We start from the raw sequence: 19,280 nt of genomic DNA, 5'->3' as shown, positions 1-19,280 counted from the left end.
GAAATTATAAATATACTGAGTTTTGATGTATATGTAAAATATGGCACAAGCCAGTACTACAGTCTACATTCTGGGCAGTGTATCTGGACCCATGGACCCTGTAAGAACTCATCTAATCAGAGCCCAGCCAGTCCTTGGCCATGCCCTGGCCATGCCCACTGAGTCGACGACATCCCTCTCAGAACTCCAATAACATGGCATAGAGTCCTCAGCATGGGTCAGTTAGAAATGTGAATTTTTGGTGCTCAGTAAATAATAATTTGACTAAACTCATCACAGAAATATTTAGAAGCAGATGAAAGTTTGACCAGGCTGTACTATTCAAAACTGTATATATACTTATATACACACATACACACAACATATATGTGTGTTATTTATTTGCAAAGCTAACATTTATTGAGCATTTACTATTTCCCAGGTACTATGCTAAGTGTTCTGTATGTACTACCCCAGTTAATCCTTGCAGCAACAATTCGAGGTAGGAAATATTATATCATTATTTTATAGAGAAAGCAGAGAAACAGAGAGACTAAGTGACTCGCCCAAGGTCACACAGCTACGAAGCAGCAGAGTCATAATTAAAATTCAGATCTGCCTGATTTTGGAACCTAAGTTCTTACTTGTTTCTCTTTATGTGTCTCTGGGGGCACATTAGAAAGATGTACTTGCCACAGAGTCAAAGCCTAAGGTCATCCTGTGCAGAGGGACTGAACTTTTTCCTCTTTGCTGTGATGGATGGGCAGAGATCAGGAGGATGAGCCTGGGGGGGTCACCCCCAAGACAGAGCGGGGCTGAAGGGGAGATGAGGACACAAACCTCGGAAGCAGAAGGCGTGGTGCCGGGACAGCGGATCCAGGAGGCCCGTCTGGTTGGGGTAGAGGTAGACGGTTCTCACGCCCGGTTTGTCCCCGCCACAGGCGGGCCTTGGGGTGACGATGGGGTAGCGGAGGCTGCCGTCAGCCAGCCAGCCGGCGTAGCACTTGTCCAGACCACGGCTCCAGGCAGCATAGAGCTGGCCTGTGGTGGCCAGAGTGGCGTTTTGGGATTCACAGAACTCCTGGGCTTCCCAGAAGGTGAACTGCTCCAGGCGTGTGGCGAAGAACACCTCCCCTGGGGGTAGAGGCAGGTGGCAGGTGTGAGCCTCTGTGCCCATGGCCAGAGCAGCTGCTGCTCACCCAGGGGCAGGGCAGCTGCACTAAGACAAGTTAGTCACTCTCCATGAGAACAACTTCCCTTCTTTCTCTCTGGATTCTCCAGTCACATGTAGGCACCCCCTCTTCTGTCTAAGAGAGGCACTCCTGGGCATCCCGTGCTCCCCTAAACCTCAGCACTTAATCATGGAGCACTGAATGCTATGGACCTGTGGCCCCATCCGCGTCCTGTGAACTCAGGGAGCGGGGCCTGTGGCCACTCTTAGGGGTTGGAGTCCCAACACCCAGAACAATACTGGGGTCTGTGTCTGATCTGGGGGGAGGAATTTCACATTTATTGAATACCTGCTTATACCAGGCACTTTTCATGCACATCTCATTTAATATTCAGTGAAGTCTCTGATATAAGCATAAATCAGCTCCATTTTATAGATGAGGAAACTGAGGCCTAGAGTGGTTAAGTAACTTGCCCAGGTCCCCAAACAAGTGAGTGACAGTGTTGAAATCTCTCCAGAATGTCAGCATTTCCAAGATTGCATTCAGTGGGACAGTAATTTGGTGATTTTAATTGAAATGATAAGAAATAAGACCAAAGAAAGGGTCTATGTTTCATTAAGCTTGGATGATGCTTGGTTAAGCAGAGTTGAAGAGGTTGGTTTTTTTTTTTTTTTTTTTAATGCAGGACTTCTCAGAGTCTTTGATTTGTTCATGGGCATTGAGACTCTCAATGAGGCAGAAGGTGCATATAACATTTTCTGGTACAAGTAAATTAATTCATTTATCTATAGAACTTACTGCTTTTTCAAGAAACCAATGGTTCCCTGCAATGCTGGGGAATCCACATGAATCATCTTAGAGGCAGACAAGGGGCCTGACCTGAGAGAGGGACTGGGAAGGCCTTCTTTCTTAAATAGGATCCTTTCCTGGCTGCCTGCTCAGGTGAGAACTGGACTAGGTGGATTCCCCCTCCTCTGCATCTCCGCATCAGTCCCCTCACCCTTCCTCAGCCCGAAATGTGAGAACAGGGCCTGTACCCTCGAGTCTGTCCACGTAGCAGTAGACATCGTAGGTTTCTGATGGTGGCCGCACGCCGTAGGTCCGGACCCCCGGGCTGCTGTCCTTGTCACCCACACAGGGGGTCCGCGGGCTCACAATGGGGTATCTGCAGGGGAGGTGGGAGGGGCAGGTGAGAGCTTGTTCTAGAAAACTGGGGATGCGGGGCCCCAGGGTGAGGCCGGCAGGTCTCCTGAAGGGTTCAAACCAGGAAGGAGGACTTCCCTGGTGTGCCAGTGGTTAAGAATCTGCCTGCCAGTGCAGGGGACACGGGTTCAATCCCTGGTCTGGGAAGATCCCACATGCTGTGGGGCAACTAAGCCCATGAGGCACAATTACTGAGCCCATGCACTGCAACCACTGAAGCCACACACCCTGAAGCCCATGCTATGCAATGAGAGAAGCCACCACAGTGAGAAGACTGCCACGGTAACTAGAGAGTAGCCCCCACTTGCCACAACTAGAGGAGGTCCACAAGCAGCAGTGAAGACCCAGTGCAGCCAAAAAAAACAAAAACAAAAAAACAGGAAGGAATCTCTCATGCAACATGTTCCCTGTGCAGCTGGGGATGGGGCCGCCTGGGGGCCACTGAGGGATTCCTGGCTTCAGAAGAAAGCCCATGGCATGGAAGGGTCAGGCTGGTGAGGACTGGGGGGCTTGACAAGGAGCTCTCAATATGTTTTTTGAGGAGATATGACCAAGGAGTTAATGTCTCCTGGGATCCATTCCCGCCCTCTCAGAATACGGTTTGGTTCTGGGGGAGAAATTAAGGGGTCAGCCAGGAGCCACTAATTAACAGAGCACATAGTGTGGTGGGTGCCGCAGGCTCAGGCTCCCCAAGCCTGACCTCGCACGGTGGGGTTTGGACTGGCAGGGGAGCCCAGCTCGTCTGTCACCTGACTGTCTGGTCCTGCAGCCAGCCGGCGTCACACTGCTCGTAGCCTGCTTCATAGGCGGCCTGGAGCTGCTCGGGCGAGGCGATGATGGCCCCGGTGCGCAGGCAGGCCTGCTTGGCCTCCTCAAAGGTCAGCGAGTAGCGGGAGGAGCCTGGGCGGTAGTGGAACACGACTCCTGGGTGGGGAGGAGAGGCAGAGGTGAGACAGGTCAGGATCAGGGCATGGACCAAGGGCCACAATGCCAACGTCTGTGGTACCTGGTTCTCAAGGCTTTGCAGGTGTGGAAGGAGCCCTGGCTCCTTGAGGAATGACCTCTTTTCATCCCCTCCTTCCTTTTCTATTCCCCATCTGATTCCTTGTCAAGTTGGTATCTCTGCTCGTTCAAACTGCTCCTGAAATTCACCTTCCCGAGAAAGCCTTCTAGGAACCTTCTGCCATGGGTGTCCCCAACCCTTCATTCTGGCTTCCTCACTCCAAGGCTGCTCATTTGTCCCCAGACTCTTGAAAACAAAGGCACTTGCTCTTAGTATAAAAAGAATAAGTGATCACTGCAGAGCATTTGGAAAACACAGAGAAGGACAAAGAAAAACATCAAACAAATCTATCAAACCACTGCCTTTCTTCCACTTGGCCCAAAGTCCCGGGTTCAGGGGGTAGGTGGTCCTCCTGAAAATAGCTGCAAGAGTTTGTGCTGGTGCACTGGGTATATGTCGGGGCATGAGCACAGGGCACAGCCTGTGCATGAACCCCCACTCACTCTGCCTCCCCTGTTGCATTTAACTGGACACACATTGGTTTTTGATACTTCCCTGGGTGACTGGTCAGTTTACATCCAGTTGTAGATGGATTCCTAATCTGAGTCTCCCCTACATTCTTATCCTGTCCTGTGTTAGATGCTCACCTATCCATTGGCACCTTTATGGGTGGCAGCCACGTGGAGGGAGTGAGGGTCTCTCCAGCCCTGAGCCAACCCGGGACACAGTTATTGTTGGCCTTACCCTCAAACTTCTAAGCAATTCTTCCTTCTCAACATACTGTATTTACCTGCGTGATTCAGGCTGACATCTCACTTGGTGCATCATGGGAGTGAAGGTGGATGGTGGTGGCCATCTGCCCCACCCCCAGTGGAGACACTACCAAGGTCCTGCTGGAGGCCACCCCAGTACGTCTTTCCTATTCATGGACTCGAGTTTTGGAAACAGCCAAGTTCCATGTGATGTGACATCCCAATTATTCAAATATTTATTTATTTTTTTGGCACCTGGCATGTGGGATCTTAGTTTCCTGACCAGGGATTGAAGCCACGCTTCATTCATTGGAAGTGCAGAGTCTTAACCACTGGACTGCCAGGGAAGTCCCCATCCAGACATTTATTGAGCACCTGAAACAACACCATCCCAGAACCGAGGTGGCAAACATTTTCTGGAAAAAGCCTGATAGAACACATTTCAGACTTTGTGGGCTAAATGGGTTTTGTACATCTACTTGATCCCACCCTGATAGCCCTAAACGGCCCTAAATGGCTACAGACAACATGTTACCAAATGGGTGTGACTTTGTTCCAGTCAAACTTTATTTGTGGACATTAAAATTTGAATTTTATGTAATTTTCACAATACATCACAAAATGTTATTTTCTTTGGACTTTCCCCCTCAACTACTTAAAAAGCTTTTTAATTCTCAGTTCATGGGCCACAGAAGAACTGAACATGGGCTACAGCTAGGTTTGGTCCATGGACCACAGTCTGCAGACCTCTGTTCTGGAGGGCCAGTGTTGTGAGAAGCCCTGAGGGTACCTATTGCAGCCGAGTTCAGCGGCTCTATTCTGCAGAAGTGCCTGTTGGGGCAAGGAGGGCCCATGGGCAGAAGAGCCCTGGTTTTCCTTTGCCCTTCACCTCTGCCTGTTGATACATTCTTTGGTTTTTACCTCTGACTTCATTTGAAGGAAATGCTTTGTGACAAAGAGCCGCACACCCATAAAAGAGCGTGAGCACCAGTGGTGTGGCCCATCCCCTTTGTTTCTTGTTTCACAAGTGAGGAGAGCTGAGTCTGAGGGGAGGGACACTTGTCTCACATCCCAGGTGAAGTTGAAAGTACAGAAGAACCTCCACCCAGGTGGCTCAGTGGTAAAGAATCTGCCTGCCAGTGCAGGAGACGCAGGTTCGATTCCCTAGGTTGGGAAGATCCCCCGGAGAAGGGAAATGGCAACCCACTCCAGGATCCTTGCCTGGAGAATTCCACGGACAGAGGAGCCTGGCGGGCACAGTCTGTGGGGTCGCAAGGAGTCGGACATGACAGAATGACTGAGCACTTCCTGCACTGCACACAGAAGACCCCAGACCAAGCCCTTTCCCCAGCCCTGGATGCAGCCCCTTGAGCAGCGGACACTTACCCCCTGGCAGTCGTGGCTGCCCAGGGACCTCAGCCGCACCTGGGGCTAAGGTCACCTGCACGACGAGGTCCTCGCTGGTGAAGGCCGTGGGGGCTCCCAGGCCGGGGGTGGACTCTCTGGGAAAGGCCCAGGGCCGGGTGGCCTCTTCAGTCCTGTTCTCTACTTCGGGGAATGCAGTGGCCCTTACTTCAGGGACAAACGTGAAAGGCTCCTCGGGTTCCGGGGCGGTGGGGGAGACTTCAAAGTCGGGCTTTGCCGTGAGGATCACGCTGCCTCGGGCTTCACCCTCAGTGATATTTCGGGGCAGGGGCAGCTCCACGTCAGGCCAGGTCACCGTCTGGATGGTGATGTCCTCCTCACCGCCCACCCCGAAAAAGCTTTCTGGGATGTCCACAAAGTCTTCACCTGGGGCAGGGGGCAGAGACAGGCATTAGTGCTTGGCCTGGGGCTGGCCTGATGGAGATGAATATCAGATGCTCCCCTCCTCTGCTAAGAAAAGAAAGCACCTACTGTGTGCCAGGCACCTGGCTGGGTCCATTGCTGGAGACCTCAATGGCTTGAGTATTTATTATAGGAGTTCCCTAGATTGCAAGAATATGCAGTCACCATAGCACAAGACCCTGACCAATCAGCTCACTGCTTATTAAAACCATCTTATTCCAATATCCCTTCCTGAGTAATGCCAGCCAGTTGCTTCCTTACCTATCTTGTGAGCACCTGCTGAGGCTCTGATGTTAGAACTAGCCAATGGGACAATGTAAATCAATTAGAAAGAGAAACGAAAAAATCTTCCCAAAGATGCAGGAGCTCATGAAATTGATGAAAGTGAGAGAACTGCCTGCCTCAGTCATGAACAAATAAGCCACTTAGTAATGAATAAAGAGAGCATTCATGAGGATGCTACAACTGCAAAAAGGGTGGTGGGAATATTGAAAAGTGAAGAGAAGCTTTTGGGGGTAATTCTAATTATTTTTGCACAAATAACCCTAGACAGTGTAAAATACAGGATACAAACTTTTAAAAAAGTTTTAGTCTAAATGTTCACAATAAAGTCCTTGTCAAAACCTTTTTCCCACTCTTAAGTAACACTATGGCCCTCATTTTGAAGTGAATTCAATTAAAAAGGGTAACTGCAGAGAGGAAGGTGGGAGGGAGGCTCAAGAGGGAGGGCACATGTGTATACCTATGGCTGATTGTTTGACAGAAAGCAACTCAATTCTGTAGAGCAATTATCCTTCAATTAAAAAATACTTTTAAAATTTAAAAAAGGGTGGATCACAGCGCCCTCCTGTGGCGCACAGTCTCAAGTCAGGCCCCCACATCTTCCCATTAGACAGATAAGGAAAGTGACGCTCCAGGGCCTTGACTTTGTCACAGCTGTCCAGGAGTGAGTGGCAGAGACGTGATTCAAACTTGAGAAAACAGTCTCTGAATATCATGTTTCCCCCCAGTTCTGGGCTGATGAGATAGGACTGGGTACACTGCAGGCTGCAGTGATTCTAGCTTCCCGAGGAATCCATGAAAATAGGGGGTGCCAAGACATGGGGTTCAGGTACCCAGTGGACCCTTGAAGGAGGTAAAACCCAACTCCCCATTCTAAGATTTCATCCTCTGGGTCCCCATTTCGGTGGCATGCTCCCCACCGAAATGCCTCCAGCCCAAACCCACCTGTGTAGCAGATGGCGTCATAGCGGGATGAAGGGTCAGGGTAGCCCGTCTGGTTGGCGTGCAGGTAGACGGTCCTCACTCCCAGGAGGTTGCCCCCGCAGTTAGGCCGGGCCTTGGAGATGGGGTATCGCACGCTGCGGTCAGCCAGCCAGCCGGCGCTGCACATGTCCATGCCACCCTGCCAGGCCAGGTAGAGTTGGCCCGTGGTGGCCAGCCGGGCGCCCAGCCGCCGGCACTCGTTGGCTGCCTCTTGGAAGGTGAACTTCTCCGGGGATGTTGCATAGAAGACCTCGCCTGCAAAAGACACAGCCAGGAGGGTAAGGAACTCCTTCCCACGTCTGCCCTGAGTCCCCAGGGAGATCCCCAGGTTCCTCTGAGTTTGGTCTTTAACTGGGGAAAGCCCTGGTCCCACGTATCTGTATTTCAGGGATAGGATGGGGATTTGGGAGGGATATCGAGGTAGGGTATGGTATCCTGGATTGGCGCCCTGCCCAAGAGGAGGCCCGCGTGACCCCGGGAGTCGGCAGGAAGAAGGGGCTGGGTAGAGGCTCGTGGGAGGGCGGGGCGGCCTCACCCTCCATCTCCTCCGCGAAGCAGTACACGTCATAGGTTTCGTTGGTGTCCCGGATGCCGTAGGTTCTCACGCCGGGAAACTCGTCCTTGTCTCCATAGCAACCTTCCCTCGGCGTGTGGATGGGATACCTACCGGGAACCCAAGGCAGGGATGTGACACTCGGGGGACGGAGGGGCCCGGTGACCTGTGTCCTTGTACCCTCCTCCCTTGTGGGAGGAAGCGGTGACTTACTGATGTGTTTGCTGGGATCTGCTGAGATCTGTGGGCTACTTGTTTCTACAGATTTTTCCCAGCTTTATTGAGATGGAGGTTTTCATCACTATTGGTGACAGAAAGCGGCGCCTTTTACTAAATATTTATTGGTACCAAACATGTTCTATCAGGGGCTTGCAAACCTTTTCTGTAAAAGGATGGACAGTAAATGTTTCAGGTCTTGCAGGCCAGAGGGTCTCCACTGTGACCCACCACTCAACCTTGCCATCCTAGTGCAAACGAAGCAACCACAGACAAAATAACAAGCGGGGCTGTGTTCCCATAAAACTTTGTTTACAGAATCAAGGAGTGGGTTGGACTTGACCCATAAGCCATAGTTTGCTGAACTTTGCTCTGTATCATTGGAGTCTCACATCAACCTAAGAAGGAAAGTGCTATAACCACTCTAAACTATAAGAAAGTGGGGGCCAGAGATGTTAAGCAACTTGTTCAAGGTCACACAGCCTCTAAGTATCAAAACTGGGGTTTGAGGTATATAAGTACCTCTTGTATCTGAGGTGTGGTCTCTTGCACTATGCTAGGCTGTTGAATCACCTTGCCCTTTTTTTTTTTTTTTTTTTAATGGTTAATGGCTTTTTTTATCCTGAGATCTTTTGCCTATCCCAAGATTACAGAGCTATTTCCCTTTGTTTTCTTCTTGTGGCTTTGTGGTTCTGGCTTTTGCATTTGGAGCTTTGATCCACCTCGAATGAATTGTCTCATCTTGCTTTTACAGGCTTGCTCACATGATTGCCCTCTAAGGCTCTGTCTGTCTTGCTGGGCAACCCACCCATTCCTTAGCAGCTGTGCTCAGGGAAAAATGAACCAAAAAGCTTAATTTACATGTGTCTTGCCCTATTAAAAACAGAATAGAAAGTGGTTCACAAAAATATGTAAACACCAAAATTTAAAAAAGATGTAAAGGGAAAAATGAGTAGGAAGAATAATGATGTATAATTTGCATGGAGAAAATGCTCACGTAGAGCTATGCTGCTAGTGATCACTCATCCACCACAGGACAGAGGACCAAGGATTTGGGACCTGACCTCGAACTGGCCAAGGCATCTGTCTAGCCCCAGCCCAGGCTGGCCTTGGTGTCATCAGGCTGGCACCAGCTCAGTGCTGGTCGGCGTTCCAGTCCGTCTCCCACTCCACTCCGATGGTGGCCCCGGGGCTCACCTCACAGTCTGATCGGCCAGCCAGCCGGCGTCGCACTGGTGGAAGCCGTCCTCATAGGCAGCCTGCAGCTGCTCGGGCGTGGCGATGATGGCGCTGTTCTGCAGGCAGGCCCGCTGCGCCCTGTCAAAGTCCAGGGTGTAGCGCGTGGAGATGGCTCTGTAATGGAACACGATGCCTGCAAGACACAGGAGAGCGAGAGGGCAGGTCAGTGCAGCCTCCTCTCATCCAGGCCCTTATAGAATCAGGGAGAGTCAAGGGGGCATAGAGACATCTGGGCTGGGCCTCCAGCTGATGGGTGAATCCCAGCTCCATGTCTGCATGGGGTGCTTCTGCCTTTGCTAGAACATTTCTATTAACAGGGAGCTCATTACCTTATAAGGCATCTTTTTGGAAACCTGTGATAATTCTGATAATCAGGTTATTTGATTTGGATCAAAATCTGCCTTCCTCATAATTTTTCATGTCATTCCAGGACCCCATATTTGCTTTGCAGAAAGATGCCCCCTCCACCCAGGGCCATCCCAGTGAGAGTCTTGTTTAAGGCATAGGTAGGAGCAGACTGCCTTTCAGAGAGTGCTGAGCACCAAAGAATCAATGCTTTCGAATTGTAGGGGTGGAGAAGACTCTTGAGAATCCCTTGGACAGAAAGGAGATTAAACCAGTCAATCCTAAAGGAAATCAACCCTGAATATTCATTGGAAGGACTGATGCTGGAGCTGAAGCTTTAATACTCTGGCCACCTGATGTGAAAAGTCAACTCACTGGAAAAGACACTGATGCTGGGAAAGATTGAAGACAGGAGGAGAAGGGGGAAACAGAGGATGAGATGGCTGGATGGCATCATCAACTCAATGGACACGAGTTTGAGCAAACTCCAGGAGATAGTGAAGGCTTCTCTAAGCCTGGCATGCTGCAGTCCATGGGGTTGGGAAGAGTTGGACAGAACTGAGCAAATGAACAACAACCCAACAGGAAAAACATGGTGCTGACTGAAGTCCTGAAGCCTACCAAGAACACAAGCATATTCCTTAGTCCATTGAGGGCAGGGGACCAGAAAGTCCTCATCCCTTTCTTTGGCTTCTGGAACTGGAGGTGGAGGAAGGAAAAGACATCTGGGTGGAGAGTCAGGAGATGCTCTGGCTCCCTTCCTGGGAAACTTCAGGCAAGTCACTTAACCTCAGTTTGCTTGTCTGTAAAATGGGGATGATCACAAAGCAATCGAATCACAGGATTGTTGGGAAGCACAGATTGTCATTCATTACACGTGACTGTGGCCACGGAGTATTTAATTCACTCAGAGTCTGGTGAGAGTGATGTTACTAGCTTCGTGTTACAGAGGAAGCAACTGAAGTTAAGTAACTCAACTGAGGTGCAAACTGGCAGGAGGAGGAGCTGGGGTTTGCAAGCCAGCCAGCCTGGGTGCCCACCAGTGAGGATGGCATTCTGGTTCTTTCTGTAGGTGAAGCAGGGTCCCCCCGGTCAGGCTCTCACCTTTTACCACGACCTCTAGGGTGGCCTGGCTGTCCTCGATGCCGTGCATCACCTCGCAGCGATAGATCCCGGAGTCATTGGAGCGCATGTTCTGGATTTCCAGGGTGGCGTCGCTGGGGATGGCGGGGTAGTTGGGCAGCGTGACCTTGTCTTGGTAGGCGCTGTTGACCCGCACCCGCCCTTCAGTGGCCACCAGCAGCACCACCTCCTTCTCCTTGGAAATGCGGCTCCACTTGATTCTTGGGGCAAGGGGGGCGGTGGAGGGGGCGGTGGTCACGGGGTGCATGGGGTCGATGAAGTAGCAGGGGATGGTGAGGGAGCTCCCCAGGAGGACCCGCAGCGGGGACGGTTCAGGGATGCTGACACTCAGCGAGTTGTCAGGTTCTGTGCAGGGAGACATGGGGCGGGAGACAGAGCCGTTAGTGCCCAGAGAGGACCACCCAGCCTCTCTGTCAGTCCTTCTGGAAATGACAATGTCTGTGCTGGTGCTGGGGAAGCCTCCTGTGTCATATGGAATTCCCTTTCCAGAGCAGCTTCCTCAAGACCCCCTGGTCTCTGTGCCTCAAGATGGGAACTATGGAGCCAGAAAGGATTGCAGAGGAGGCCATTGGGAAATTCACAGGTGTACCTCTTTGTTTCTCAAACTGGGGTACCCTAGGTGATGCCAAGCCATGGGATAAACAGAACCCATCTTTCTGGAGTGACAGCTTGACTCAAAAATTGGTAAAAAGTTACTTTGGGGGAGAAGCTCCAATACTTTGGCCACCTGATGTGAAGAGCTGACTCACTGGAAAAGACCCTGATGCTGGGAAAGACTGAAGGCAGGAGGAGAAGGGGATGACAGAGGTTGAGATGGTTGGATGGCATCACCAACTCAATGGACATGAGTCTGAGCAAACTCTGGTAGATAGTGAAGAACAGAGAAGCCTGGCATGCTGCAGTCCATAGGGTAGCAAAGAGTCGGACATGACTTAGTGACTGAACAACATCAAGAAAAAATTACTATGGGGAAGAAAAAATTTATACAACTTGTAAAGCTAAGATATAAAAATATCAAACACTTAAGGAGGTCTGCTTTGGGCTCCATCCTGACCTTGCAGAAGGACTAGTCATTCTGTTCTGTTGTTGGGGGCTCAGGGGCCTAGTTGGAGAGGCATCAGAGAAGATCAGACGTTTAAGTCTGCAAAGAGTCAGCCTGGGGTGGGTTGGGATATGATTAGACTCCATTAAAAAAAAACAACAACAACAAACCTAGATGGTATTGATAGGGAAGATGCAGAGAGTTTGCAAATTCTGTTAGAAGTCAAAAATCTTCCTGGTATTGGAAAGAAAGAGCCTTTGAAAAAACAGCACTTTTATGAACAGTCATACACTTATTGAACTTTTTTTTCCAGGAGAGCCTGCAGGTTGACCATAAAAATGTTTCAGATATTTGTGAGTGGCAGATACATAGCAAGGCAAGAAAGAGGGAGCCAGGAATGTTTGGGGTCCAGCCCTAACCTTTTGATATCCTGGGGGGTCACTAGCAGGCCCTTCACAGAAATATCCCTCTGAGGCTCCGCCCTAGCACAGGACACAGCATGGTTTTAGTGGTGGTAGCTCTCCAGGGCAGGTTCCTCCCAGGTGGCACTAGTGGTAAAGAACCCACCTGCCGATGCAGGAGACATAAGAGACTCAGGTTCAGTCCCTGGGTCAGGAAGATCCTCTGAAGGCGTGTGTGGCAATCCACTCCAGTATTCTTGCCTAGAGAATCCTATGGACAGAGGAACCTGGTGGGCTACAGTCCATGGGGTCACAAAGAGTCAGACAATACTGCACTGACTGATCACGCACACACGGTTCTCCAGGGACAACTGGAAGTGACAGCAGCACCCAGCTCTGCAGTTTTTAAAGCTCTCAACCAACCCTCATGAAATGGTTGGCCTGTGTGGGCAAATCACCCCAGGGTATAGCCAGCTGGGTATTCAAGGGTCTCAGGGAAAGAGTACAAGTGGAGACTCATGGATCATATGTCTAAATATTTAAAAGCTATACATCAAGCCAATAGACCAATAAATTATTTTAAAAATTGTTCTATCTTCTTATTTGACAATGATACCTTTCAAAATGAAAAACCAGATTCAAATTTAGAATTCTTGGATCCCTTAGAGTTTTGCATTGGAATGTGGTGGCCACGCTGGAGGAGAGGGAATCAGGACCCCTTTTCTTCCCTCACAGCTCTGCACTGTGAAGGGTCTGTATTTATCCAGGCCCTCACAACCCAGCTCTGTCCACACCCGAACAGCCACCCCTTCACCTCTCCCACTGGCCTTCTGGTGGCTCAGATTGGTGATGGTGGGTGGTCCTTTCATGGAAGGATGGACCCAGAGGAGCAAACCATGCAGCCCTGGAAATGACTTGGGTCCAGCTGGACAGGGAATTCTGGGCGTCCTGGGTACCCAGAGGGAGAATAGAGCAGGGTGGACACATATCACTGGCCCTACAATTCCTTACTTTTAGGGAATGTTGGGGCTGTGGGAGAGTCAGAGAGGGGGGCCTCTAAAGTGATGGCCCAGATCAAGCACCAGGACTATCAGTGCCAGGCTTGGTCTCCAACCCCCGAGTCCAGTCCTCAGTGCCTGCCAGGTAAATGAGACACACGGGGATGTCCTCACCTGAAACTTCTACTGAGATGGCTGCTGTGATGACCCTCAGAGTCACAAACACCAAGAGTAAAGTGGTCATAGTTCACCTGGAAGAGAGGGGAACAGAGATGTCATTCAGAGGTTCAGATATGGTGAGGTGGAGGGTCACGCGTCACATGACAAGTGTGATAAAGTCCTCATCCATGGATCTGAAATCACATCAAGAGAAGGAGGCTAATTTTAAAAAAGTGATAATGATTATACTTGAACAATGGCTTTATGGATAATTTTATTTTGCACTTTGGATTTTTTTTTCATGTTTTATAAAGTGTCTATGATAAGCATGTATAACTTTTGTGATTAAATAAAACAACAGATATTTATCTAAAAGGCTATAAAGAGTTGGACACGAATGAGCGACTTAGTGTATAAACACACACACACATTAAGGATTATAAAATATCCTCAGCTGATCTACTGTTTATCTCACCTATGTGCAAAGAAAAATGAGGTTTTATTGGAAAAAAAAAAAAAAAACCTATAAGGAGGCTGCATTGTGATCTGAGCGATATCTTCTCCAAGAATCCTGTCCTCACAAAACCTTCATGGATTCCTCAGTTTAATTACCAGTGTGAGGCTGTAATTAAATTTATCTCCTCCTGCGTTTTCTAGGGAACCTCTCATCTTCTAACCAGTAAAGTCTCATCCTAAAGGATCCCTGTGATGGTTGATTTTATGTGTCAATTTGCCTGATCCATGAGGTGCTCAAATATTTGGTCAACTATTATTCTGGGTGTGTCTGTGAGGGTGTCTTGGGAAGAGATGAACATTTAAATTGGCAGACTAAGTGGAGCAGATTGCTCTGCCAATGGGGGTGGGCCTCACCTAATCAATTGAAGGCCCACATTTTTGCCCCAAATGGCTGAACCTTCCCTAAAAAGAGATAATGTCTTTTGCCTGATGCTCACCAAACTGCCTTCAGACTTAAACAGAAACATTGCTTCTTCTTGGTTTCAAGGCTTCATACCCTGGCTCTCCTGGCTCTCTAGCTTGCCAAGTGAAAGTGTTAGTCACTGAGTTGTGTCCAACTCTTTGCAACCTTATGCTCTGTAGTCCACCAGGCTCCTCTGTCCATGGAATTCTCCAGGTGAGGCTACTGGAATGGGTTGCCATTTCTTCCTCCAGGGGATCTTCCCGACCCAGGGACTGAACCTGGGTTTCCTACATTGCAGGCAGATTCTTTACCATCTAAGCCAATTTGTTAGCTTGCCAAAACCCTTCACAATCATGTGAGCCAATTCCTTAGAATAAATCTCTTTCTATATGTATACGCACAACCAAATAGTTCTGTTTCTCTGGAGAACCCTGCCTAACACAGTTCCCCAGGCCCAGAAAAGTGACACGAGTTACCCTGTCTCCTTGATAAACTCTGAACTTGCCATCAACTCCAAATTCAGGAACCTGTGTGTTTTTGGACAGAGAATGTACCAAGATTTGGGGCACAATTCAGGGGTCTCATTCAAGTCAGGGGAAGGATGCTCACCCAGATTGCTCTGTGGGATATGTGCTAAGTCGATTCAGTCACGTCTGACCCTGTGACCCTATGGACTGTAGCCTGCCAGGCTCCTCTGTCCATGGGATTCTCCAGGCAAGAATACTGTGTGTTGCCATTCTCTCCCCCGGGGGTCTTCTTAACCAAGGGCTTGAACCTGCCTCTCTTACATCTCCTGCATTAGCAGGCGAGTTCTTTATCACTAGCACCATGAGAGAAATGACAGCCCAGGACCCTTGAAGCAACCCCTGTTGGCCCAAACAATGACTTCATATGAATTAGAGAAAACAAACTTTCCTTACTGTCATCTGTTGGAAAACTGTCCCGGAAAGTATACTGATCTGTGATGACAAAACGTAAAGGGAACCCCCTGCGTAACTGGAACCCTGACTCTGAGCGGGCCAGAGTACTCAGGCCTCAAGAAGACCCATCTGAATTTACAAGAGATCAACCAGAGGGATGGTTCTCAAATTGACTACACACTGACATCACCTGGGCTTCAGCCTGGTCCTCAGACATTTTAAAAGCTCCCTAGAATGTTCTAAAACGTGGCCAGGGCACTGCTGGCTAGAGAGTATGTAGTCACACTGCGGACACTTGTGACTTGCACCCCAGGACACGTGCCCTAAAGACAGGAAGGGAGCTTTCACAGGCTGAGTGCAATGCCCAACTGAGGCTGCAGCCAGCGCCCCTGACCTGGACTCTGTCAGCGTCTGATGACCCAGTAGGAGTCTCTGTTGGCTCAGTCACCATCAGCTGTGGCTGGATGGATTTGAGGATGAGAGGCTCTGAGGTTCCCACCCCTAGAATGTGGGGAAGGGAGTGGGTAGGGCCAGGACTCTGGGGACCCTCGTGGGTGACCCTAGTCTGTCATTCTTCTAAAAAAGTTTTTTTTTCTTTTTAGATGTATATATATATATATAGTGGACATGCGTTTGGGTAAACTCTGGGAGTTGGTGATGGACAGGGAGGCCTGGCGTGCTGAAGTTCATGGGGTCGCAAAGAGTCGGACACGAGTGACTGAACTGAACTGAACTGATATATTTTTAATTTGGCTGTGCTGGGTCTCAGTTGCAGCATACAGGATCTTTATTTGTGGCATGTGCGATCTAGTTCCCCGACTAGGGATTGAACCCAGGCCCCCTGCACTGGGATTGTGGAGTCTTAGCCAATGGACCACCAGGAAGTCCCTTAGCTTGTCATTTGAGTGATCTTTCCACAGCTATCCTTCATTCATTCCACGTACAGCAGGCACCTGAGGGATGAAAGGGTTGTCTGTGTGGGTGCTGCTGGGGGCTCAGAGATGAAAGTGTGAGGCGTAGGATGAGTAGGAAGTCTGGAAAATTCCAAAGGCTTAAGAAGCAGCCCCTAGCTTCTGAGGGATTTTTCTCCTTAGAAGCTGCCTTTAAAAAAAAAAAATCTCTGGGACTCCAGGTTCTGGCTCGTGAGGGGCCTTTTCCTCAGGCCCAGTGTGATCCGACACAGCCAAGAACTATTTCTCCGGAGGCTAAAACAGTCAGGTGTCTCCTCCTCTGTGAGGAGGGGGCTAGACTTGCAGGGCCCTCTCTTCCTAGAGCCTCAGGGAAAGCGTGTCCAGACAGAAGGCCGCCTGTTCTTCTTCCCTCAGAACACCCTTCACTGGGAAGTTCTCTGTATGTTTTCAGAGTTGTGTTTCTTCCCTCGCTCTCTGAACAAGCCTGACATTGTCCGGGAAGCAGTGGTTCTCTGTGGGGCTTGGGTTTGCTCTGTTTTTCTCCCTGGCTTCGGCCAGGAATGAAAAGGGCAGGGAGTGGGCATTGGCGGTGGTGGTGGTGGGCGGGGGGGACGGGTTGTGGGCAGAGAAATTAATTTTATTTCTTCTTTTTTTTTCAAGACAAACTTTGGGATAGAAATATCGTAATAAATATGCTCTTGTGTTTGTGTGTGTTTTCTCAGCTGTAAAGAAAATAGGGAGAAATTCCATTCTGTCTGGATTCCAGTGTGTCCAGGCCTCACTGAGCCTTTATGTGAGGAGATGGACTCTGCCAGTCCCCACAACAGGGCAGCCTTTCTGCAGGGGAAATGGAGCTGGATGGTGGCGATGGGATTGGGAGGCTGGGGCTGAGGACAGGGGAAGGGGTTGTCTAAAATGGAGGGAAAGAGGGGCTTGAGGAGCGGGTGAAAGTTGGAGGGTCTGTGCAGAGCTTCTGTGGGCTCCATGTGTGTGAGGTTGGGCTCATTACCAAGGAACTGGCTTTTTCAGGACAGAATTATTAGGAAGTTTGATGGGGGAAAGAGAGCATGCTAGTGCTTTGAACCTGAGCTCAGGCCATGTGTGTGTGTGTGAGAGAGAGACAGACAGACACACACAAACCCATAGTTGAACGTATGGAAACCCTCCACCTCCTCATCAGCTAGACCCTATCAGATGGCTACCAACCCAGTCAGGGCTTTGACCTTTATTCCATCAGATTATGGGGCTGAATGGGAGGGGCTCACCTGCCTGCCCTGAATTCTTATTCCAGCAACATGCCGCGGAGACCCCTAGACCTGTATCCCAGTCCTGCTCGGCACCTCCTGCTTTAATAACCAAAGATCCATCTCCATGGCTATTTCAGAGACTAAGCAAGAGAATGTGCCAGGCAGACCCTGCTTCTGAGGGCGGGGGCTGTGTCTCTGGCTCGGCAGCAAGCCCAGGGTCTGGCACTCAGCAGGCATCTGTCAGCACCACTCTCTTCCCTCCTCCCTAGAGTCAGGCCTGGGTGAGCCTCTCAGAATGTGGGGACTGGAAGAGCGTCTAGTGGTTACAGGGAGGCTTCTTGCCCTGGGATGAGGGTTGGATGAGATGACTTTCCATAAAGGATAAAACTGCCTTTGCCAACATCACCACCCTACCACACATTTGGAAAATAAGGAACTAGAGAAAATAAATCACCATCATCCTCCATCCTAATCCAACCATTGTTCGTGTTTTGATAGTTTTCCTTCTGGTTTTTTTCCTTAGGCATCCACTTGCGTTTTGTGGAGTTGTAATCTTTTTGCATCCTGTTTGCTTTTTCCACACAGCATGGTGAATCAAATGACTTGTTTTTGGTTCCTTCAGAACTGACGGATGGCTTTGGGGCTGTACAATCACGACTTTGCTGCTGGGAATCCTGTCTACATGGCCGAGGCAGGTGATCTTCAGTCTCTAATTGAACAGGAAGTGCTCATTCATTCTTCACGGGGTGACCCCCGCCACAGTTAGTGTGTTAGTCGCACAGTTGTTTCTGACTCTTTGCAACCCCGTGGACTGTAGCCTCCCAGGTTCCTCTGTCCATGGAATTCTCCAGGCAAGAATACCGGAAAGAGAGATTTTAAACCCAGAATAGGGAAAGTGGCAGGGATCCCACATCAAGGACACATCTGGCCAGACTGACTCCAACTGCAGCTGCTAATTTCCCACATATTCTAAATAGACATGGTGGGAAGGCGTGGAAAAGGGGAGTCAGGAAACTGACTCCAGGTGAACTCACACAAGCCCTCAGTTTTCTCATCTGCATGCTGGAATCAGAATGGGACATGGTGAAGATAATTTTCATGGATGCTAATGCTCATTTTATATTTTCTCCTCTTTCTCTTCTCTCTCTTTTGCTTATTCTCTCTCCATCTGTATCTTTTTCTAAAAAATAGAGTTGATTTCCTTATTCCTATTGTATTACTTGGGCTTCCTTCATGGCTCAGATGGTAAAGATTCTGCCTGCAATGCAGGAGACCTGGGTTTGATCCATGGGTTGGGAAGATCCCCTGGAGGAGGGCATGGCAACCCACTTCAATATTCTTGCCTGGAAAATCCCCATGGACAGAGGAGCCTGGTGGGTAAGTCCATGGGGTCACAAAGAGTTGGACACAACTGAGTGACTAAGCACAGTGCATTGTATTACTTGCTTGGTTATCACTACAAATTAAATTCTGCAAATGTTTTCCTGCTTTCTGGGCAATTAAGTGGGTCCATTGGAAAAAGCTGTGGCAGCAGGTTGGGGGTGCTGCAGAGCGACCTTTCAAACCCATAGTTTTGTCTAGGATTGGCCTCAAGCAGCCCTGTGCTAAGACAGAGGGCACAGTGAGGTGGGGAGGGAGGGTTTTCCTCTGAGTTGCTTATATTCTTGTAGATGGAGACATATCTGTACCTAGAAAATAGCAGGCGTGTGAGTGGGTGCCAGGTCCTTGATGCTGTCTAGAATGGCTGTGTGACCCCAAGTGTAGTTTTTGCATCTTTGACAAAACGTAGCATGGGAGAATTGGCCCTGGAGTTCTCTGAGACTCTAAGTGCCAGCTCCACACAGTGCAGAAAAGAGACATTTGATATAGGGTCAGAGTCGGTCACATCTCACCTGTCACAGCCTCCCCCCGGGTTAGAAATGAGCTCATCTCTTGTTCTGATCCTGCACCCAGATCAGCATTCCCTGGGAAGGTTCGAAACCACT

General features: G+C 49.5%; 1 protein-coding gene across 5 annotated transcripts in view; it reads right to left on the bottom strand.

The window, feature by feature from the left end:
• ACAN (aggrecan) overlaps positions 1-19,280 on the bottom strand; it is a 69,406-nt gene that overhangs the window by 27,071 nt on the left and 23,055 nt on the right. For 2 of the 5 annotated variants that reach the window (XM_059878937.1, XM_059878938.1), the window contains exons 2-11: positions 13,314-13,390; positions 12,308-12,412; positions 10,660-11,043; positions 9,169-9,343; positions 7,738-7,865; positions 7,164-7,457; positions 5,496-5,900; positions 3,104-3,278; positions 2,189-2,316; positions 820-1,113 (exon numbers count right to left, since the gene is read on the bottom strand). In XM_059878937.1, the coding sequence (XP_059734920.1) occupies positions 820-1,113; positions 2,189-2,316; positions 3,104-3,278; positions 5,496-5,900; positions 7,164-7,457; positions 7,738-7,865; positions 9,169-9,343; positions 10,660-11,043; positions 12,308-12,412; positions 13,314-13,383 (2,158 nt within the window). In that variant the 5' untranslated portion in view covers positions 13,384-13,390. The remainder of the gene's footprint in view (positions 1-819; positions 1,114-2,188; positions 2,317-3,103; positions 3,279-5,495; positions 5,901-7,163; positions 7,458-7,737; positions 7,866-9,168; positions 9,344-10,659; positions 11,044-12,307; positions 12,413-13,313; positions 13,391-19,280) is intronic. The other 3 variants (NM_173981.3, XM_024981588.2, XM_059878939.1) reach the window with 2 other exon arrangements.

Source organism: Bos taurus, chromosome 21 (genome assembly GCF_002263795.3).
Source record: "Bos taurus isolate L1 Dominette 01449 registration number 42190680 breed Hereford chromosome 21, ARS-UCD2.0, whole genome shotgun sequence".
In the NCBI taxonomy this organism is placed as follows: domain Eukaryota; kingdom Metazoa; phylum Chordata; class Mammalia; order Artiodactyla; family Bovidae; genus Bos; species Bos taurus.
Note: the sequence above shows the minus strand (reverse complement) of the source record. Positions and strands in the feature narration are given on the sequence as shown.